At 38.4% G+C, this 22,746-nt stretch overlaps 3 protein-coding genes across 3 annotated transcripts in view; 1 reads left to right on the top strand and 2 right to left on the bottom strand.

Moving 5' to 3' along the window:
* ptk2aa (protein tyrosine kinase 2aa) overlaps positions 1-6,794 on the top strand; it is a 50,198-nt gene extending 43,404 nt beyond the window's left edge. The window contains 7 exon segments of the mRNA XM_034124614.1: positions 830-892; positions 1,424-1,463; positions 2,062-2,165; positions 4,148-4,303; positions 4,509-4,589; positions 5,090-5,175; positions 5,269-6,794. Of these exon segments, the coding sequence (XP_033980505.1) occupies positions 830-892; positions 1,424-1,463; positions 2,062-2,165; positions 4,148-4,303; positions 4,509-4,589; positions 5,090-5,175; positions 5,269-5,386 (648 nt within the window). The 3' untranslated portion in view covers positions 5,387-6,794.
* A 1,598-nt stretch (positions 6,795-8,392) lies between these two features.
* rplp1 (ribosomal protein, large, P1) lies at positions 8,393-10,815 on the bottom strand. Its single transcript, XM_034124615.1, has 4 exons — positions 10,578-10,815; positions 9,705-9,779; positions 9,068-9,185; positions 8,393-8,507 (listed from the first exon to the last, which is right to left on the bottom strand). The coding sequence occupies exons 1-4, from the start codon at positions 10,647-10,649 to the stop codon at positions 8,431-8,433; spliced, it is 342 nt and encodes a 113-aa protein (XP_033980506.1). The 5' UTR covers positions 10,650-10,815; the 3' UTR covers positions 8,393-8,430.
* A 678-nt stretch (positions 10,816-11,493) lies between these two features.
* clptm1l (CLPTM1 like) lies at positions 11,494-22,020 on the bottom strand. Its single transcript, XM_034125028.1, has 18 exons — positions 21,770-22,020; positions 20,388-20,603; positions 18,891-18,985; positions 18,344-18,533; positions 18,014-18,192; positions 17,526-17,604; positions 17,125-17,242; positions 16,383-16,477; positions 16,056-16,140; positions 15,377-15,480; positions 15,167-15,232; positions 14,579-14,629; positions 14,374-14,456; positions 14,219-14,253; positions 14,053-14,108; positions 13,715-13,759; positions 13,333-13,448; positions 11,494-13,220 (listed from the first exon to the last, which is right to left on the bottom strand). Exons 2-18 carry the CDS (start codon positions 20,550-20,552, stop codon positions 13,133-13,135), a joined length of 1,650 nt encoding a protein of 549 aa, XP_033980919.1. The 5' UTR covers positions 20,553-20,603; positions 21,770-22,020; the 3' UTR covers positions 11,494-13,132.
* Positions 22,021-22,746: the final 726 nt, after the last annotated feature.

Genomic DNA, 22,746 nt, shown 5'->3' with positions numbered 1-22,746 from the left:
CTCTCTCTGTGTCTCTGCCCTTCCGCTCATGACTTCTCTCCTGCGTCTTTCTCTTTCCATCTCTTAAGTTTCTCTTAACTTGCATCTATCTCTCTCTCTCGTACTTTCTGCCCCTATCTCTGCCATTCTTTCAATGGCCTCCACTCTCTGCTCTCCTCTTTCTGTCTACTTCAGCCTCTATTCTCCCAGGATGCATCTCTTCAAGGCGTGCTTCACCAAAACGGTACTGAAACAGAGAGAGAGTTGGAGTCATGCTGGAGTTTTAGCGGTGCAAATGTAACTTTTTGGATAGGTTGTCAGGGTCTGCTGCTGCTGATGATGATATGATGATGATGTATAGATGGAAAACAACCTAGTTATGTGTCTGTAACTTAGTCATTGCGCAAATTTAAAATGGGCAAAATCATTTTCGTGGTTTATTATTAATGTATTTTCTTTTGAAAAGTGGTATTTGTTTAGGAAAGGATGAAAACGGCTGCTTTGCATGGACTTTATATTTCTGTTTTCTGCAGGTGGCTGTCGCATTGTTTACGGATAGTGTTTGTAATTGCTCCATGCTTTTGGTTACAGTGATTCTTTTATAATATGTATCTTAATGCTCTTAATGTCTTTCATTTTTGTAAAGCACTTTGAATTGCCTTGTGTTGAAAGGTGCTATACAAATACACTTGCCTTGCCTATAAAAAGTAGACAGGAGTACAATTTGAAATATGTTAATTTATTTATTTTGCTTAATTTTCTCTCAGGGATCAACTTTCACAGTAATGAACATTTGCTCCAAAACACATGCTTAGTTATGGGTTTTTGTATTTTTGTGACTTCCTTCCAGAAGGCAGAATCCAGAAACAGCAGAGGCAGCATCGAAAGAGAGGACGGCATTCTGCAAGCACCGGTCAGTCTCTGTTTATTTATACATTGGGAATCGGTGGCTCACTACTTTAAAATAAGGGAACCAAAATGGGAAAGGAGCATAGAATGGGAGGAGGGAAAGAGTGTCAGTTTGTATGGAAGTTGTGAAAGTTAAAGAATGTAATTGTGTAAGAGGGAGGCAGAGGAAATGTATTCATTCAGACAGACAGAGGGAACAGAGGCTGGGACAGAAAGTATTTCTGCCACAGAGGGTACTGCCTACACCCCAACCACATGACCACAGAGGACTCATGGGAACTTTGAAGCCTGAGGCACTGCTCAGTCCCATTTCACTGTAAATTGGGAATATACTTTCTTAAAGGCATTCCCGGCATTGACCTTATCATCTTCACACTATATCCGTTGCAACTGTAAAGTGTTAATATGCCATAACTTGTGAAATCGTAAAATATAAACTTTTTCTGCAGGTTAATTCTCTTATTAAAAGACCGGTCTCTCGTTTAATGATGAAAGACAATGTAAAGCTTACCTGTGTGTTTTTGTCTCTGCACAGGGTGGAAGCCAACATATCTACCAGCCTATAGGGAAACCAGGTGAGAGGATGAGAGCATGCTGATTTAAAAGAAGTGATAACACTCTGTAGTCATTTCAAAACTAAATGGCCATCAATCAAGTAATGGTTCAGAATTGTTACTAGCAAAAATACTTGCAGTATCAACAGTAAAACCAGATATGGAACTGAAGTGCGTTTTTTTTTAGAGAGTTATAATTTACTGCGGCTAATATACTATACTAAAGGAGTATTTAAGTCGTTTATGAAATTAGCTCAACCTTCATTTATCTCGTATTTCAAAAACAGATCACTTTATTTATGTTTAATATTAAAAGTTTAATGTAGCATTGAATGGAAAACACAAGTGCTTTTAAATGAAATTGTAGTTTTTGTTTTACCTGTCAGCATTATGAAAGCTTCTTGAATACCATTGTCATTTAAAAAACGTCATTATTTATTTGTTACAAAACACATTACAAGAGAGTTACAAATAGACCCACATTTAACTTTGTAATTATCCATGCTCAAAATTGTTCATTTATATGATTTCCACTACTCACACCAGCAGAGTGAGTACTTGTTTACATGCATCACTTCATCCTACATGTGTGTAACACTAACAAACATCTCTGTTTCAGAACATGTGGCTCCTCCTAAGAAGCCCCCCCGCCCTGGAGCTCCTGCTCACCTGACCAACCTATCCAGTTTGTGCCCCGTGGACAGCTACAACGAGGGGGTCAAGGTATGGATATATAAAACACAGCTACACGTCAGCTATGGGCAAAGAGAAAATGTATTCCCCAGTTTGAAAGTTAAGATGAGGCTGATTAAGAACATTTATAAGAACACAATTCCTTCACTTTGCTCTTATTTCCCATTCTAGCATATTGGTTTTGAGTTGACTTCATCACAATGTGTCATTTTGCTGATGGGTTGCATGCGGTGCCATGCTACGCCTTGCCTGTGGTTTGCTTTGGCCTAATGTGCTGTCCCTCTTTTCTCCCCCTTTATTTTTTTCTCCCCCCTTTCTCTCATTAACATCCATGCCTTCCTTCTGTTTGTTTCCCGTTAACGCCCTGCCTTCTTCTTGTTCTTCATCCTGCATTTCTGACCTGTTACTCTGCATCCATCAATCATCCATCACCTCTTCCCCCTCCTATCACAACCTGCTGCACACCTCTCCAATCTCCTCCCTGTCACCCCCCACCCTCACCTCCCCTTATCTCCTCCCCCTAGCCGTGGAGGGTAAGCTGATCTTTGTGTTTGTCTGTCATCGAAGTAGTTAGCTATTAGTTACCATTAGTATCATGTGTGGAGAAGCTATATTAAGCTTTCTGATTTTTTCTTTTCTTTACCAGAGGCACAACAAATTACACTTCGTACATGTGAATCTCCTTCAGCAATATTTCATGCAAAAATCCAGTTTTTAGGCTGAAACGTGGATATTTCCAGCTTTACTCTGATCCATGTTATTCCAAACTTAAAGAACTGGTCTTAGGCTCGTTGTGGCCATAGCTAATGTTTTATGAAAAAAAGCCCTGGTAAAGAAAAATGAAACATGAGTCCTCGTAGTGATCGATAGAAGCATTGTAAACTGATGACCGTGTCTCCCATTGCATCTTAACATAGTCTTTAGATAGTATAGTTAAATAAAGTTGAATTAACTTGTTATATAGTTCTGCATTATTATTTGTGATTTTCACAGGAGAAGCTGAGGGATTAATTTGTCTTTTTCCTTATATACTAAAGTTTTCCATTACAGAAGCCAACATTAAATGCACAAAAGCTAAATTGTAGCTTAAGGCGATTCTTATTAAAATAAAGCTCTCTAGAGATTCATCTCCTCTGAGCTTTCCTCATTAATGTGGTGGCCTACAAATCACTTTAGCCTTGCTTTAATTACGTCCCCTCTCTAATGGCCTCAGCTTAAACTAAATCAAATCAACTAGAGTAGTTTTGTGAACATTAAATAAACCTGCATTAAGGGATTTGTACCACCAGGGGACCGAACGACAAAAAGAGACACACTTTGATTTGTGTCAACCATATCAAATCGTTACAGATTCAGCAGGTATACAGAACATCACATTACACTAGATCATTTGATTTTAAATATCACTTAATGCAGGTTGAACATTGAGTCACTAGAAAACTGTCTGTCCTGCCATCCCACTGTGCTAACATGTCCTCTAACATAGTAGTAGAAAGTGTTTAGTATTTATGTAGAAATGCATGTAGTAAGAAATAACACTCACAGACACACAAACCTAGTATTGTTTGTGTGCTCAAATCTAGTCACATACTGCCCCCTAGTGTTGTGTCTGTATAACTACAGTCACCTATGTTAAACCTGGTAGAAAAAAAAGAAGGAAAACTGCTAATTTTGTGTGGATTTCCAATCAGTGTCGATGGTAAATGTAGTCAAGTAAAGCAGTACATTTCTCAGCGTATGCTTTATTGACAGAGAAGGCCAAAGTGTCCTGTCGTAGTTTGGCATTCATGCAGAGATAAAAAGGATGTTCGTTTTCATCTTGAAATCAGCTTTCCTGCTCAATATAGCACATGGATCTATGTCTTCAAATGAACATCAACACTGATAGGACAACCACAAAAAAGGGGCAGAATTAGACCTTTTGAACATTTTAATTTAACTTTAATAACATTTTCAAAGGTGTCAAATTTCCATTTTTCGTTGCTCATTGTCATGTCTTCCCATGGCTCCAGTTGCAGCCTCAGGAGATCAGCCCGCCCCCCACCGCCAACTTGGACCGTTCTAACGACAAAGTGTATGAGAACGTGACGGGGTTGGTTAAAGCTGTGATTGAGATGTCCAACAGGATCCAGCCTGCCGCCCCCGAGGAGTACGTCCCAATGGTCAAGGTAGGATCAATACAACTGTCCACTTTGACAGTGTGCAACAATCTGTGAAACACTGGGATCTGAACTCTATTAACTTAGAAGAAATGTGTCAAAGATACAAATGATCCCACCTCCTCATTTTAGAGAGTTTAGACAAACGTTAAAGGTCCATAATCAACAGATTAACATGAACTGAAGACTGATGAGAAAATATGTCTCTGTGTAGGAGGTGGGTCTGGCCCTCAGGACTCTGCTAGCAACAGTGGACGAGACGCTTCCTGTGCTGCCAGCCAGCACACACAGAGAGGTAAACACACACAACCACACACACATAGTTTATATCTGTATATTTACATTTTGTATGTACATGCAAACATATAAGCGCTTTGAGCACCAGGAAAAGCGCTATATAAATAACATGTGTTATTATTATTATTATTATATAGGATAGTGTTATTTCTCCGTCCTTATACTTGTACTAAATACCAGAAGTGATTAATACATTTCTCTCTATCTTTTTTGTATGCTCAGTATTTATATAATTAGTTTGAATTACATTTTAAACAACTACTCTTTATAACCTTTATCAAATCCTCTACATCAGGAAATGTTTTAAGGTTTTTATAAATGTGTCTGCTGTGAATCTCCTCACTTAAGAATGTGTAATATTGACGGCTCTAAACGCCCACACAGGTGTTTCTGCTTGTAGCTAATTAGTCCTCTGCTCAGGTTAAGTGTCATTGGGAGCATTACACTATTGAGGATCATAGGTATATTTTAAATTCACATTTGTTTGTGTTATCACAGATTGAGATGGCTCAGAAGTTGTTGAATTCAGATCTGGCCGAGTTAATAGCGAAGATGAAACTGGCCCAACAGTATGTCATGACAAGGTGGGTGCAGATATAAAATGTTTTACTGATAATGATTTACTAATCATTTCACAGCTATAGTGACAGAGTGATTGTTTTCTGTTTCCTGTACAGTTTACAAAAGGACTACAAGAAACAGATGCTAATGGCAGCTCACGCCCTCGCAGTGGACGCCAAGAACCTGCTGGACGTCATCGACCAATCACGACTCAAGATGATCCGCCCACACTAGTTCCTGTTGGAGAGGGAGAGTGTAGTAGCTCTCAGCCAATCACAAAGAGGAGAGGACATTTCTAGATGGATATCACTGATGGACGGATGAAAAAATGAACTGAAAGCAGACATGACTAAAACAATCCGCTCGCTCTCCTCTTCCTCCAAACATTCATAATCTTTTCTTCTCTCTGGCCACGGTCATGTTTTGGTCAATATTCTGTTTTTTTGTACTTTTTTGTTGCATTATTTGCTTTTGTATTCAGCGAAACGCTCCTCTCCCCCATCACGTATCGCCAGAGATACGTTTTTTGTTTTTCAAATCATCCATTACTTATTTTTAATCTTTGAAGAAAGATTTCCGAGGCTCGCTTGAAGGACACGACTAACACTCTCCACATGTGCAGGATGTAACAACTGGAACTGAAGAACCAGAATGAGGAGGATCATGAAGATGATATGATAATGTTGTTGTTTAAACATGCTTTTATATCATTATTAATTATAATTATTACTATGTTCAGCCTTGACTTTTACAGCATGTCTCTATGTTCAGTCCTCTTCTTGAATATTCAATAGGCAAAAATAATTGATTTCCAGCTGCTCATAAACATCATAATTTCATATTTTTCTTCGACCTTCTTTTATCTAGATCTCTTTATCTCAGGCATTAAGAGTTGGCATAACACAGAAATATGAAAGAAGAACAATCTAAATGTCACAGACCACTTTTTAAGTACATATACAAAAAGCTATATTTGTAACACTTCTGAGGCATGAATTGTTGGTGAAGGGGGGCAGAGGGGTGAGAAGGAGGGAGGCTGGATTTTGAGTTACATTGGAGTTTCTAATTATACTGTACAGTAGGTCACCCTGTGTCAAATGCACTTAAAAGGAACGTTTCACTCAAACTATATTGGTTTCCTCAACAATTCAACATTTTCTGGAGCAACTCGCCTATTTTTACAGAAGTTTCTACAAAAATGTAAATGAATTATTTCTCTATCAATGTTTTGGTATATTGAAACCAAATTGGTTTGTTGCATTAAGCATGTTGCGGGTCCCTTCATCATACTCAGACAGATACACACCTTTAAACTGTGTTTTTTAAACTACAGCATGGGTTGGTGGTCAGGTTCATAGAGGTTCATCTTTTAAATGGTTCATGTCCACAATCATTTGCTCTCAATCAGTCCTTCTTATAATCCCACCCTGTCTTTCTACCTCCATCCACTGGAGTTATTTATACCTTTTATCCCCTTTCTTCTTCTGCTCTGTCACCCCCACATTTCTATCCCCCTGGCCTCTCTGATTCTCTCTCCATCCCACTGTTCCCTCTCTACTGAGGTGAGCAGCATTCTCAGGAAGGAGTCACATGTACAGTTGCTAAACCAAGCAAATAAAAACACTGTTATCTTTAAGAAATACTGCTGGCTGCTGTCTGTTTCTTAACTGCGTAGTGTTGCCTATACTTTACTAATCAACACAGATGCATGTATGTTGGTCATCTTGATTGCTTGCAGCTGTGGACATGAGTTTATGACTTACACGGAGCTTTTTTGCTATTTCAAAGGAAAAAGTGTATTCAGATTGAACAATTGTTACATTAGCAACAGATAATAAAGAAAACAGTGCTTGCTTATCCAGAACGAGTGTTCATTAGATAGAAGACATGAAAACACGGAGCACGATGTTCACCCAACAGGTTCCACCTGCTGCTCTGGATCCTGGTAACTCAATTCACGTTTCAATTTAAAGTGATAAGGTTAATTGTTCAAATGTACACAGCTGGGCCTAACTTGACTTCGCTATTGTTATGATGAAATATTTTTTTAGTGTTCTGTTTCACATTCGAAATGTTGTCACCTGGCCCCATCACTTAGCCGTTATCGCTAATACATGTGCTAACCTTTATACAGTCTATGGTGCTAAGAGGCGAGTTAAGGGAAAGTGGAAAGAACTCCCTACGTCATATTAGGTCACTTGTCTGTTGTATTTAGTGTTTATCAGTAACCGGTTTCGAACCGGGGACCTTTCCCCGGTGAAAATGATAACCGCTACCGTACGGAAACTGGTGCTTAACGCTCTGGGTTGAGATTTATGGAATCGCACTGATTGAAAAAATGAACTTAAATCAACTGTCCTTAATTCTCAAACATCGTCCAAAAACTCAATTGGGGTCGGTTATCAGGTCAACAGTTTAAAAATGTATTTACTTTACAAAAGGCTATAAATTAAGTCAGATATGCGTGTGTATACCTTGAAGTAATACAATGTAGTATGTTAGATTCAAACTCTCACCACAAGGTGTCGCTTGTGACACATGTAATGTGTTACTCTGGAGAACAGCAATAAAGATTGTTCATCTGGACATGGGACTCAGTTCAATTAATAAACGAACTAACAGTACATAACAAAAGCAATGGAGCATGGTTCATTGTAGATAAGGCTTTCGGTAAACTTTTGAAACACATCTGTGGGGGTTAGCAGCTGACTAGAAGTTTAACTTTGTCCTGTCAAAATCGTCAATACAATTGGAGCCTGAACCTTTATCTGAACTAACATTTAATATACTATCAATGAACCCATTAACATTGTTTTATGCAGCCTGAACAGCATTCTCATGTATACATTTCTCCTTGCAAACTTTCTCCACTTTTAATAGTTTGCATTCAGGTGTAAAAAAAAAGGTCTGTAAATGTGTACACACCATTCAAGACTCACAAAATTAAGAAAACGGATATGTTATCACAGCATTAAGTCTGCAGGTTGAACTGAAGTGGCAGCTGTCTTCACATCATTACACTGTAGTCACAACAGATTACATCCTAGTCCAGTTTCTTTACAGGCATTTCCCTTCACAAATGCTTTAATAGAATACGGCAATATGTATATAAAAGAAACCTTTCCTTTATGTAGTGCAGCTCTCCCATGTCAGAATTAATGTTTTGGCATTGACATGAATTATTTGCATCCGTCTCAAGCTATTATGTGGAAGGACAAATTGAGTCAGATAGGCAGCAGCTATTTTTGTATTACTGTTTTTTTTATTACAAAAACATTTTAATCAAAGAGACCAAAGCCCATGTCATCATCGGATGCCTCAGCCTCGGACTCTTCCTTCTTCTCCTCCTCCTTGGCTGTAAGGGTAGAAAATAAAGAATACGTTAACAAAGTACAAAAATGCAAGGTGCACAATTACCATTTGTAGAGATTGGCTTTGCACAATTACCCTAAAAGTGTAAAGTAAGCTGGCAATTTAGCTTGGATTATTTATCTGAAAGACTCAAATGTTTTTCTTCTGAATTTAAGTTTAAGCAATACCTTAACCAGACCAGTTTGAGTTCAGAAAAGCCATAGTACACAAACTCAGTCAAACTAACAATACCACAAGTCTACACCTCAAAAGCCAGCGATGCACTTGCCTTCAGCTTACAAGTACAGCATTGGAATATAATACACAACACCACGAGGTACATCCCATTTAAGTCTTGCTATATCACAAAAGGTTTAATATCTGGAGAATTTAAGGCAACTATAGCTTGATTTTCAGGATACTGAAATTATAAGATCAGATGAACTTAAAAAAAAATTGAAAATATGCAATAAATGCCACATAGAAATCAGTTCTAAAAATAATTGTTTGGTGGAGCACAACTAAAACCAGCTTTCTAATTGAATCCACAGTTTGTCTGGTTACCTGGGGCGGCTTCACCAGCAGCAGGTGCTCCGGCAGCGGGTGCTCCTCCGGCAGCGGGTGCTCCACCTCCGGCTCCAACGTTGCAGATCAGGCTGCCGATGTCGATGCTGGACAGAGCCTACGAACAGACACAATCACAGGTCAGACCTCCACAACTAAAGATAACTAGGTGTGTTCTGTACGACTCTTGGTACACATGAAATTCATTTACTACATAGTCCTTAAACTAAATGTTTTATTAGCATCTTCTACCAGTGCATTACATTAGAATCCAACTCTAGTGATCATTTATCTAACAACGTCTTTCATAACTAGGTCTCATTCATCAATTAAATGTGGAACAATATATATTCTATAAAGACGTTCAGGATTTCATGCATTCCTAGTAAACATTGTTTTTCAGTGGTAACCATTGCAGCCAAACATTTTTTTAAATGACAAAACACAACTTATTTTCCAAATTAAATCAGCTTTTACTTGCGGTAATAGAAATGTGAAGCTCGGAAGCAGTTCAGCTAAGAGTATTATTTCTTGGTTGATAAGCAGCAAGGACACTATTAGTAAAAACAGAACCTAACCCATCCCACTGCTTTAAACCCTGCATTTGCATCACCCTTATTAAGTGTGTTTCTCTCACCTTGGCGAACAGACTTGGCCAGAAAGGCTCCACTGTGACTCCAGCAGCCTTGATCAGGGCATTCAGCTTGTCCTCCTATAGACACAGAAACAATGGTTGTTAACAAAATACACTTCTTTCACCCTTTAAAAAAGTTGTGTGGACTTCATAAACAAAAGACTCTTATCACATAAGCAGCAAGTCAAGTTTTAGTTAGTGAATCTCATTTGCCAAAGCCATCTTGTATGTACTGGCAATATTGTTTGGTGAAATGAAGAGGGATAATGATGTGCTGTGTCATCATTTGTTCAGAAGTTTGAAAGTTAGAAGGATGTTGTTCAGCATCCACGTGTAGCACAACCGCCAGGATAAAAGATAACCAAGTGTAGTTGTAAAAAAAACAACACTAATCACAATAGTTAATGTTTCTAGACAAACGTTAACTGACTCACTTTAGGTGATACTTTAAAGCATGTTGTGCTGATGTGGAGTAAAACTAGCTTAGCACTGACTTTAGACAGCACCTGTCATTTGAGCGAAGGACATATCTAGACCTACACCTGTTTTAAGAAGTGGAAGACATGTGTCAAGAACAAATAAAACATGTAACATAAGCTACAAAGTTAGTTAATGAATAGCACAAGACACTAAGAGCTGTTCCAACACAGAAACGTGGCCTAGCAACAACCATGCCGCCATTTTTATCGCAAGAGGGTACCGTTTTGACATCTAAATACCTAAACTCACATTTTTAACAAACATACTAACATGACAGTTTTTCAGAATAGTTTTTAAATGTGTCAGCTTTATGATTTAGGGCTTTCACAGTTCGCATAATACCCTAGAATGTGCGGTTTAGGTTTTGGCGGACCGGGGTAAAGCCGGGACACTTACGGTGACGGTGACTTCATCGTCGTGGAGGATCAGAGCAGAGTAAATGCAAGCGAGCTCAGATACGGATGCCATTGTAGATGTTAGATTTGGTATTTTTCGAAGTGGATGCCTAAATGTGAGGGTGCTAGTCGCCGGATTGCGGGCCTTAGCTTCTGGTGAAGAACCGAGCACCTTAGGCACGTTAACTTCCTGTAGCGGAAAAGGGACGGGAGAGGGCGGGAGCTAGCTTGATATACTCTGCGTCGAGGCTGCGTGGCTCTGACGTCAGCACGCACACACAGTGACGACAGACGTCTTGCGACGATGCAATTTCAAAAGCTCTCACTTTTTGTTTTGGAGTTTGAACAATAATGGAGTTTGTTAAATGCAGATCTAAAGGCGCCATGACAGCAAATAAATGAATAGCTCAATTAGTAAACGAAACAACGAAAGAAAGCCTCAATTATAATATACACATATTTGAAAATTAAGAAATATGCACAGAAATATAAAATAAATCAATATGTTAATTTGAAATATTGTTTTTATTACATTTTATATAAAAATATTTCCCAATTGATATATGTTTCTATTTAATTGAAGAAAATAATATACATTTGAAGCCTTTCCACATTAAGCACCATTCATTTATTATGTATTTGTTTTTTTATATGTATATGCTATGTGTTATAATAGATTCAAAGGACAGCTTACATACACAGGATATATATATATATATATCTATAGATATATATCTATATCTATAACTATATAACATAGATATATATCTATATCTATATAACCTGTGTATATAAGCATATATATATATATATATATATATATATATAATGAATTGTATACATATGTATTGTGTATTTCATCTTTATGATGTTACATAAATCTGTCTGTGGGTTTTAACTCCAATGATCACAGCATGATCAGTCAACAGTTTTATTTAATCACAATTAAAAACATAAACATTACAATAAGTAAAACCATTTCAAGGTAGTTTTATAGCAAATCTCTCTCAGCCCACAAGGGAAAAGAAACCCTGGGCTAGTTATTTACGCACAGACCAAATGTATCCATGAATCTTTATATTAAAATAAAAACAGACACATTTTGAAAAAAAAAAAACAACATTAGAATTATAGCAGAAAAATTTAAATGCAACTGTATATCAACTTGTAGTAATACTTTCCTCAAGTCTTACCATAAACCGTTAATCTCACAATGTTATTTTCTATTTAAAAACGGCAGATGGACCCTTTATGGTGAACATTCAAAGTTCAAAAAGTTTGGCACCAACATATTTTCTTGGCCCTGATATGTAAAAAATACTTCAGAAGGTAAAACCAAACCAAAAACGGTAGTGGGTGGAAATGACAGTATGGCTACAGTATAAAGGTTACCCCACTGTGTCATAGTTTAAAAATGTCAGCATCATTTAGTGTGTGGCCAGATCAGGAGAGACAGGAGACGGTTGTTTTAAGACGATGACCATTGAATGAGTCTTGTGAGAAAGTATACAAGTAAAAATCTTAAAAGTTAGAATGATGCATTTTCAATTTGTAACTAACTTTATGTTACCTTAAACATTTCATTGATGCATATTCTCACTTTTAAGATGACAAATTGTCCCAGGGTTTAAACATGTTGGGTTTGTCTTCATAATAATTGATGATAAATAATTTAAATGTCTACACATTCATCATTTCTAATTGGCAAATTGTTCACATCCTTTTAACAAAAATAATTAGCTCCACTTTATATAATTTCTCATTTAAATGCTGCTTTAGAAACAATTAACTGAGCTAACAATAGAGCCATATACAACTTAAAAAAAAGGTTTTCAAATTCTAATCATCCCTTTTTGACATTGCAATTAAAATTCGGAAACTCAATATCTAAAGTGGTCCTGAAGAAGTGTTTTTTGCTTAAAGTGGGAGCCCAATGTAATATCATACAACCAAATGACTATTTGCTGACATGCAAAGCTGTAAATTAAGTTAAAAAAAAAAGACCTCCAAGTGATGTCAACAGTATAGAGCTGCTCCAATAGACAAGGAATGTGACTGGCTTGGTGGAAAACTAAAAAGCAGACCTTATGGCAGAGAAAGTAAGATACATCTACTATAGGAGAGCTGCTATAGTCATCAGTGTACTCTTTCATAACAAAGCTGAGCAGTGTCTGACCTGAGGAACAGATGGTCATATTGGTGCAGGGTGCAAACAGACCAATCACGTTGTTCCGAGATTTGTTGCGTCAGATTTAAATGGTTAGAGGTTTATTGATTTCCCTGTCCCGTCACTCGCTGCAAAAAATAATCCTTTCCAGACTGCAAAGGGCAGATAAGCAGATGTTGACCCTTCAAAACTTTGCACTATGGGACGGAATGAAAAAGTCAAAAACCACAGGAATGGTGCCGCAGCTGGTCCATTTACGACTAACTGATCTGGATCACAAACACATTTCCAGGTGCCTCTTCACCTGGAGCTCAGTTTATACCCAATGACCATTACCAATCAGTGGATACCATTGGACTGAGATCATGGAATCCAATAGTCTCTCCTCACTAGTCCTTGTGAGTCTTTTCTTTTTTGGGTTCTTCGTCGTAAGAAACTCCATATTCATTTACTCTCGTTTTGTCCACTGGGTAGAGCCTGGGGAGAGGAAACAGAGTTATAGGTCAGAAAAGGTTTGGGTGTGTTTTGTTGGTTATTCTGCAAAAATGGTCTGTCTCTGTGTTTTGTGTTTGTGTGTTTGTGCACGTACCATCTCTGGTAGAGGTAGATGAGAAACACCACGTCATCTCTGAAACAGGCCAGTCTGTGGGACGTTGGCATGGTGATGATGAAGGCAAACACATCGTCGATGAAAGTGTTGAATGCCTGGAAAAGATAAATCAATCAATGAATACAGAATAGATGCTAATAAGGATATATAGTGAGTGTAGCTTAAATTAAACAATTGATTTGTTTACATCAAACAGTATCTGTTTCATATCATCTGTGACAGAACAAGGTGGGAGATGGGAATTTGGTGATTTATCATTCAATATTTATAATATAACAGCAAATCTATAATTCCAGACTGTCAATACATTCATACTTGTTAATCAGCACTAACAGAGTAACTAAATGGAGTTGATTCTCACCTTGTACATGAAGGCTTTCCAGGGCAGGTGGGCCACAGATTTCAGCTGTTAAATAGAGCACAATACATCAGCGGTGGGATGTTTGAAAGACAAAAACAGTCATTTAAATTAAATGCAATGCTGTGGTGTAAACTTTGAAGCAATATCTAAACAATCTACACCTTTCTTTAAGATGTTAAGCTGTTTTGACCTCTAGAAACCAATTTAAATTGTCCCTTCAAACCCAACATGTAGCAGTTATTTTCTTCCCTTAAGAGGCAAGATGTCACATATAGTTTGAGCCTTTGTAATACATTTAGTTAATAACCACATTTTAAAATACTGTTAAAAGTACTGACCTTATAGTTGACAAATAGTTGAGGAAGCATGAAGAGGAAACCAAAGGCGTATACACCTGCAATCATCAACAACAATTTGAAAAGCCTTTTCTTTTCAATCAAGGTTATCAACTTTTCAAATTATAATACTGTTAACAATTCATAGTGTTGAGAGTTTAAAGCTTACCATTAACTAAACTGTTGATCAACCATGAGTACCAACTAGAACAGAGACAGAGAAAACAATATGAGATAATCATGTCAAGACTGGTGAGATAATAACAACTGGAATTACATTAAATAACAAAACTTTGCATGCTATGTTCACAAACACAAATCTACCTCTTATATCGCTGGAATACTAGAGCATACACAGCCCCTCCAATGCACAACGGGTAAAGGAGGTAAGAGAGATACTTCATGGCCTACAGAGAAAGACAAGGTAGCATACATCCAGTTACAGCACCACGCATACTGCCCAGTAACAACGTGCAGTGTGTGGTAAGGTATATTGTTATATATTGAGTGTGAGCCTGTATGGTCTTACCAGAGTATCGTAATGCTCTGTTCTCCTCTCCGATTCATCCATTTTCCCAAACTATTCCACAGAAAAGAAAAACACAGAGATTTAGGGTTAGCACTCAAAATCACACACATTTGATCTAATTGCACAACTGTGAGGTGAATGGATCGGAAACATGGGAAAATGCTGTGATTTCTGAACTCTGAGATTAAACTTCAAAACAAGGAACCACATTGCTTTGCTTTGGTGATAGTAGCAATCTTAAACTACGGCCTATAACAAATGGTTTTGTTTATTCGTTTATCATGTCTGCAAATGTGGAGCTACTGTGCTTTCATTTTCAGCCCACATCAATTTAATAGAGAGCCGTATTGCAGAGTAAATAACTAAAATCTAGTCAAAGAAAGCTGTGCTCAGCAAACAGAGGAAATGGTATGTAGGGTCCACAATTCATTCACCACTGACGAACAGTCAAACGCTGTAGAGCAGCCTTGATAGATAAAAGATTTGATTCATACTGAGCCATTAAAGTAAACGGCAGAAAATAAAAAGGAGATCAACCAGTTACACAAACAAGCACACAAACAAGCACACACACAAACTCCCACCCACCCGGAATGTAGGTTTGCCTCCTTTCCAGAACACCTGAATCTTCAAGGCCTTCTTCACTTTCCATACCTGCAACATTTCCACAAAAATATCATGAACAGATTGAATAAATACAACATTTATTTTTAAAAACTACATCAAAAAAATACATGTTTCTATTTAGTTCTCAGTGCATGCAGTGTGTGTTTGCAGTGTGTTTCTGTGTGTACTAACTTCAATGATAGAGCCGATGCCCGCAGGTATGAGGACCAGCAGGCTGGTCTGCTGGTCAAACAAATAGAGGAAAATCACGATGGTGCTGAAACATCTCCACAGCACTGGAAAGAAAACACAACATATAATCATTAGGTCCACACATTATTTGGATTACACAATAATAGATGCATTTCAGTAATTTTACAAAACTGATCATCTTCTGTCAATACCAATGTTTTAGCATTTTCTACTTTAAAAATCCACAAAATAAGTTGCCTCATAGAGCCACACCTGTGGACATGCATAGTTCCAGTACAGGACAAGAGACTGGCAAACATTTAGAAGTATATACATTACTTCTTGCTTATAAGGATGTGGGTGAAATAAGTCTCACAGCCTTTTGCATATGGCTAATTCTTGATATTACCAGACGAGATCCCTTATTTTGTTGCTGTTTTGAAAACAATTCAACATCAGGCCACCAAGCACTCCAGACTCACTAAATCAGATTATACTCAACACACCGCTGATGCCTAGTTCCTTATTGATTCCCTTGTGTTGCACTTTTTCTTTAAAGGCCTGACAGTGTCATACTGTGTTGAATTAGTTTTCCAATCAGCCATCTGTATAGCAAGTGAACCTCCAAACATCATTAACTGTCCAATATTGTGTTGTTAACGAGAACAAAGTTACCTACCTGCTTTGCTGGACATTCCCACCATGCTCTTCTTCTCCTTCCAGAAGCTGATGTCATTCTTGAACGCGAGGAAGTCAAATAGGAGCTAAAAAAAGCAAAAAGACATAAACATAAATGTATCAAGCGGCATTTTATTGTTTGTCAGTCATTATCTTTTATGAAGGATGAAAGCAAAGATCGGATACAGATTTGCTTCTTATGATCCTCTATTTGGTGGTTATACAACTTTTGGTTTGGAGAATTGTGCAATGTTCAGACTTTTGCATTATACAGTTTTCTTCTTTATTTGATTCTATTGTAATGTGGTGCTCGGAGGTGAAGACTTACATGGAAGGCGGCTACAAAGAAAGTCAGACCCAGGAAGTACAGGTTGGTGTCCACAAAGATTCCTTTAATCTCATCCGCATCCTTTTCTGTGAAACCTGCAAATAGAGATACAGACAGACAACAAAACATTGTATTAGAGTTCAAAGCTTTTACTGTGTGTGTGTGTGTGTGTGTGTGTGTGTGTGTGTGTGTGTGTGTGTGGTGTGTGTGTGTGTGGTGTGTGTGTGTGTGTGTGTGTGTGTGTGTGTGTGTGTGTGTGTGTGTGTGTGTGTGTGTGTGTGTGTGTGTGTGTGTGTGTGTGTGTGTGTGTGTTGTGTGTGTGTGTGTGTGTGTGTGTGTTGTGTGTGTGTGTTGTTGTGTGTGTGTGTGTGTGGTGTGTGTGTGTGTGTGTGTGTGTTGGTGTTGTGATGTGTGTGTGTGTGTGTGTGTGGTGTGTGTGTGTAGTGTGTGTGTGTGTGTGTGTGTCTGTGTGTGTGTGTGTGGATGTGTGTGTGTGTGTGTGTGTGGTGTGTGTGTGTGTGTGTGTGTGTGTGTGTGTGTGTGTGTGTGTGTGTGTGTGTGTGTGTTGTGTGTGTGTGTGTGTGTGTGTGGTGTGTGTGTGTGTGTGTGTGTGTGTGTCGGTGTGTGGTGTTGTGGTGTAGTGTGTGTGTGTGGTGTGTGTGTGTGGTGTGTGTGTGTGTGTGTGTGTGTGTGTGTGTGTGTGTGTGTGTGTGTGTGTGTGACAGAGTGATGATAAACATACCGAACTGCTGCAGAGAGAAAACAGCGTCTTGCATGTGGATCCAGAATCTCAGCCTCCCCAGAGAGATGGAGTCGTAGGAGATGGTCAGAGGGAGCTCCATGGAGGTGCTGTTGATCTCCTGCAAATACACAACAAACCAGCATGTCAGATTATTTAGAAGCAAAACATACATTACTTACAATATCTCCTTCTAAAAGGATGGATCTTATTCTCTTGTGATCATTGCAACAGTACACATTTTGGCAGGAAATAAATCCTCGCTAGTTTCAGTGTCTACAGATCAACAAGTATCTGGTTGATCATTCCAACCTTTAATCATTGGATAATAGTAAACAGTGTTTTTCTCTTAATAAGTTCTTTAACAAAACGTAACTATAATATTGATTTAAAATATGGCTTACCGCAAGGTCCTTCACCCGGTTGCTGAGCTCATCAACAAACAGCAGAGGTAGATAAACCATCTTCTTACCATTTTGGAATCTGAAATACAGAAAAACAAAACATGATCAGACGCATCTGGATCCTAATTCAAGTCCTTTTAATCCATGATATGCCATAAACCTTAATGTTCCTGCATATAATATGTTACATGTCCACAATAGTTTAGCAACATACCCAGAGTTTTTAATTCTGTGAGTTTCAAGTTTCAAGGCTTTATTGTCATTTGCACATTAGCTACAGTGTAGATATGACAATGAAAAACTTTGGTCACAGGCTCCTCCAATAGTGCAGCATAGGACATAGAACAAATAAAACAGATAAAATAGTGCAAGAGAATGTTTTGAGATGTGCAAGTAAATAGAAATAAAATAGAAATAGAAATAGAAATAGTGCAAGATGAGTCTTTGAGCGGGTTTCATGTGTGTGTATGCGTTACTGTATTTCTTACACTCTGAGGTATCTGTGGACATCACTAGGCAGGGATTCTCTGTCGAAAACGAAGGGGTCGCCAACAATGTTGAATGTGAGGCGGGTGCGCCAGTGGGAAACTGGGTGATCAGCTGTGGAAGTGGGAGCTGCTGCAGGGTCACCTTCACCTTTCTTCTGCTGGGCTTCTTCTTTCTGACCCTGTGTGATCACATAGACAAAGAACATGTACTCTCAAATGAAATGCCAGATTAGCACCTAGAGGTAATATAAAACATTCAAATAGCCACCTAAAGCTTTTCCCTATGCCCTTTAACACTCTTTATTCAGAAAACAATGAATAATTAAGTACCTGTGTTTGATCATCTCCGGATATCAGGGAGATTTCAGGCAGTTTAGGCACCATGTATGTGGTGAGCTGAGCCACCAAGTGGACCTGTCGTGGATCCTGCCACGGAGTGACGCCAGCTTGATGGACAAATATTAATGCATATAAAGTTCCATTGTTGCGGGTCTTCTTGGGGAGGGTGACATTTACTATCCTGGAGGAAAGAAGAGGATGAAAGGAAGGAAGATATTTAGATACTGTATATAAGAATATGACGTATGTTTGCTTATGCATCAATCACAAGTCCTTGGAAAAGTGTCCTCTTAAAAAAATCTAAATATCAGTCTGTCAAGTGTAATAATCTCAACATGGGTTTCAGTTCTTAGCAAGGTTTATATGCATTCATCTGAATTATGAATGAATGCATTTGGGTTCAGTGTGTATCAGTTAGTGTACAGCTATGAATCTGACTTTACCAATCAGATCTGAGGATGGAGAATAATCATTTTAGAGGCTTATAGCAACTCTTTGCTTTTCCATTTAAAAGTTATATAAAACGAGTGCCACTCACCTCTCAAACTTGCTGTTGACATCAAATGTTTCCTCTTTGTGGATCAAAGTATGTCCTCCCTCTGCATTGGGTCGCAGTGCGGTGTAGATACTCAACTGGAAACACACAGATACATTTTTACAATTTCACAGTCTTCTACTGGACACTGGAATCTAAACGAACCATCGTTCACCCCACATTGTTAAAGGCCTTGTCATGTCAGTAGTAGGTGGTGAACTTAATCCACTACAATTTGCATATCAGGCAGGGAGAGGCTTAGAGGATGCAAAGCTTTTTATACTGCACACCCTCCACAAACACCTTGAAAAGCCACAAGCCCATACTAGGCTTTTGTTTGCTGACTTTTCTTCAGCATTTAACACAATGCAGCCGCATCTCCTGGTGGAGAGCCTGTTATGTCATTTTAAACTGCCCGATCAACTTGTTTTATGGATTTTAAACTTTCTAACTAAAAGAGAGCAGAAGGTGTCTGTCAATGGACGCCTCTCTGACTCTGTCATCACTTCCACGGGCTCGCCTCAAGGATGCGTTCTTTCGCCCCTACTTTTTATAATGTACACTGATAAATGCAGGAGCATGCAAGACAACAGCTACCTGGTTAAATTCTCTAATGATACCGCCCTCTTGTCCCTCCTTAGCGGCTCAGAATCAGGCCACGAGTGTGCTCTTACTGATTTTATTTCCTGGTGTGATGACAGTTTTCTGGATTTAAATGTCTCCAAAACCCAGGAATTGATCATTGATTTTAGACGTCACAAGGATGTTCCTAAGGAGTGCATCATACACAATGACAATGTAGAAATTGTCACATCATACAAATACTTGGGCACCATTTTCAATGACCACCTCAAATTTGATGTGAATACTGAGTGTATTGTGAAGCGGGGTCAACAGAGAATGCACCTTCTACGCAAAATGAACTCTTTCTCTGTCAGGCCTTTCATTCTTTGTCGTTTTTACCAAGCATTCATTGAGAGCCTTATTTGTTTTTATTTTATCTGCTGGTTCCATAGCCTTACACTGAAAGACAGGAACAGCCTGAACAGCATTGTTAAAACCTGCTCCAAGATCATCGGCGTGAAACAGAGAGACTTAAATTCCTTCTGTAACCAACAGATTCTGCGGAAAGCAGAGAGCATTCTGAACTCTCCAGGTCATGTACTTTCACATGAATTGAGTTTGTTGCCATCAGGGCGAAGATATGCTCTACCTGATCAAAGGACTAATCGCTTTTCAAAATCATTCATCCCTTCTGCACTCAAACTTTTAAAATGTTGATCGCTTTTAACTTGATTATTTATTTATTTATTTATTATTGTGATGCTATGAACTATTTATAGTGTAAATTGGAATGATCCACATCTGTGCTCCCGGGTGTATCTGTGTGTTTTCTTCCTGTATGTTCCTGCCTGTGTACATGACATAAGCTGCTGCTCATAACCAATTGCCCCTTGCGGGATTAATAAAGTTGTTGATTGATTGATTGACATGACTGACCTGTAGTTTGGGGTTCCCTGCCAGGAAGGATGTGATACAGTTGTCCTCTTTGGGGTTGTCGCAGGGTTTAGTGTACACTATGCCATACATCACCCAGCATGTGTGGAGCACGTACACCACAAACACCCCCACAATCAGGGAGGTGAAAGATGCTTTCAGGAACATGATGATACTCTCGTCGTCTCCCTCGTCTAGCTGAGGAGCAAGGCCATAAATCTGCAAATGATAAATAGTTAGTGTGTAGAATGATGCTTATCCAAAAACCCTTTCTGACTTTATTATATAGAGGTTTGCTGGCAGACCTCTCTCTTAACTCTGGCTAATGAACAGCTTGTCATGTGGGAAAATAAATCAAACAACTTGGCCTAAAGTTTATATGATTGGACTTTTAAGTGTCCTTTTTTAACCCTGTGCATGCTGCTTTGTTATTATTATTACCTCCTTATATTGGGTAGTGTCTCTAATCTAAGCAAAAAGGGCTATATTCATATCATTTATTATTATCTATATTTATACAGATATGATTATACAGATTGTGCTACTAGAGGCTTGAATTTCCCCAAGGGGGTATCTTCTACCTTTCTCTTCACTCTCATGTGTAACAGATGAAGTTCTCATTCCAAAACCATGGGCATCAACATGTTACTATTTCACGCTTTTCTTATGATTTTAAAGCCTGGTTTAAGGGATGCTCCCATTCAGCCACAAAAGCCTGAGATGTTGAGCACCGATGGGCCATACAAGTTCTTCCACTTTTCTCTTTATGGATCTGGCTTTGTTCATGGGGGCATTGTGTTAAACATGTTAAACAAGGAAATGGCCGTCCCCAACTGAAAATAAGTATAGTGTTCCTGATACAAATGTAATGCTTCAAACAACTCTTTTTACCTTCTAATGTAATTTTATTTATAAGAACTTGCTCATTTAGCTTGTGTTATATCACACTTTAAAAACAGCCACACATGTACATAATAGATGGTTGGTGATAAGAGTATAGGCCTGACATTGACAGAAAAAAGATACAGATCCAGCAGAGAATCTTTGCAGCTGTTATTTTGAGGTATCGTAAACACTGGGAGCGGTTAATGCCAGAGTTTACGGTTAACAACCACACATCTTTGCTGGTGGTAGTAACTTACCACCATTTGAGTGATTTAAGGCATGCTAGATGCAATATTAAAGTCTTTTATTTACCTAAACTCAGAATGCTGTTCAGTCCATATGGTTGCTTTGCTACTGTTTTGCTAGTCACAATCAAAGGGTGTGTTTTCTGATGTTTTTCAACTCATTTTAGCGACCAAATTACAATGTTTTATAATTGTGTTTCTCTCATGTGTAGTAGTGTTAACGCAAAAGTAAAAATCATATGTAGTAAAACCTACCGGTGTTTAATCTGTCAGGATCTCAGTGACAGGACTCACTCCGTCCATTCACGTTACCGATGCTGCCGTGTAGTTAGACGCGAAGACATCGTTTCTTTAACCCCGTCCACCGTTTTTAGCAGCAACACATGTGTCTTCTACTCTGCTGGCGTCTCCATTCAGGAGAGAAACAGCTCTGCCCCAAAAACTGTTAGCTGAAAGCGTGAGGTGGATCTAAATTTCCGCCATTCGCTTCCTGGTTGGTTTCTTGGACGGGATTTGGGGAATGGTAACGCGAGACTTCACTTCACCAAGACAACACTACGGCTTTTATAAATGTTCATATCATTTAGTTTTACCTGCAGTTAAATTATATTTTTCAGTGCAAATAAGTTGCATGGTTTAAATTATGAAAATGGGCCTGATATGTAAATCGTTATTTAAGATAACATAAAATTAAATAAAAACATTAAAATTATTAATAGCCTACCGAGAGATTGCTCGTGAATTAAACATTACAATAATAAAAAAAGGAGTATTAAACGTTCATAATGTCTAATAGAATAACAATACAAGTAAGACATTCATAAAAATGTGTAGAAAAAGATATGAAAAAAACAAAAAAACAAAAGAACAGTAGTGTTACCAATATAAACCGTATAGGCAGTGGCGGCTCCAGAGTATTTGTGTTGGGTAATCTATGGTAGGGCTAACCCATACAGTGGTGGGGCTCAAGTCAGTATTTGCAATGTAATTACATACACGCTATATCGCCCCCCTTGACAGTGAAACGCCACGCGTGAGGTTTAGATTATTTCCCTGTCTCAATCCAAATTGAACTGTATGAAATAAAAAGGCACATTTGTCTTGTAGTAAATAAAAAGGGCGACCTGGAGCCATTCCTGCAATTTCCCCACAGGTGAAAGAGTTGACATGCTGAAAACCCAACCCCTGCAGGGGGGTCTGGGGGGATTCTCCCCCAGGAGATTTTTTGAAAT

This window comes from Trematomus bernacchii, unplaced genomic scaffold (assembly GCF_902827165.1).
Source record: "Trematomus bernacchii unplaced genomic scaffold, fTreBer1.1, whole genome shotgun sequence".
Taxonomy (NCBI): Eukaryota; Metazoa; Chordata; class Actinopteri; order Perciformes; family Nototheniidae; genus Trematomus; species Trematomus bernacchii.
This window is presented reverse-complemented; position numbering and strand designations above follow the sequence as displayed.

Bases quoted from the DNA above. Each gene is read 5' to 3' on its own strand.
- clptm1l (XM_034125028.1), bottom strand. From the start codon at position 20,552: ATGTTCCTGAAAGCATCTTTCACCTCCCTGATTGTGGGGGTGTTTGTG. The intron at 15,481-16,055 runs GTAGGTAACTTT...TTTTCTTTCCAG, and splicing joins GGGAATGTCCAGCAAAGCAG to TGCTGTGGAGATGTTTCAGC. The intron at 15,233-15,376 runs GTTAGTACACAC...GAAATGTTGCAG, and splicing joins GCATCGGCTCTATCATTGAA to GTATGGAAAGTGAAGAAGGC.
- rplp1 (XM_034124615.1), bottom strand. From the start codon at position 10,649: ATGGCATCCGTATCTGAGCTCGCTTGCATTTACTCTGCTCTGATCCTC. The intron at 9,186-9,704 runs GTGAGAGAAACA...GTCTGTTCGTAG, and splicing joins GGCCAAGTCTGTTCGCCAAG to GCTCTGTCCAGCATCGACAT. The intron at 8,508-9,067 runs GTAACCAGACAA...CTACCCTTACAG, and splicing joins TGCTGGTGAAGCCGCCCCAG to CCAAGGAGGAGGAGAAGAAG.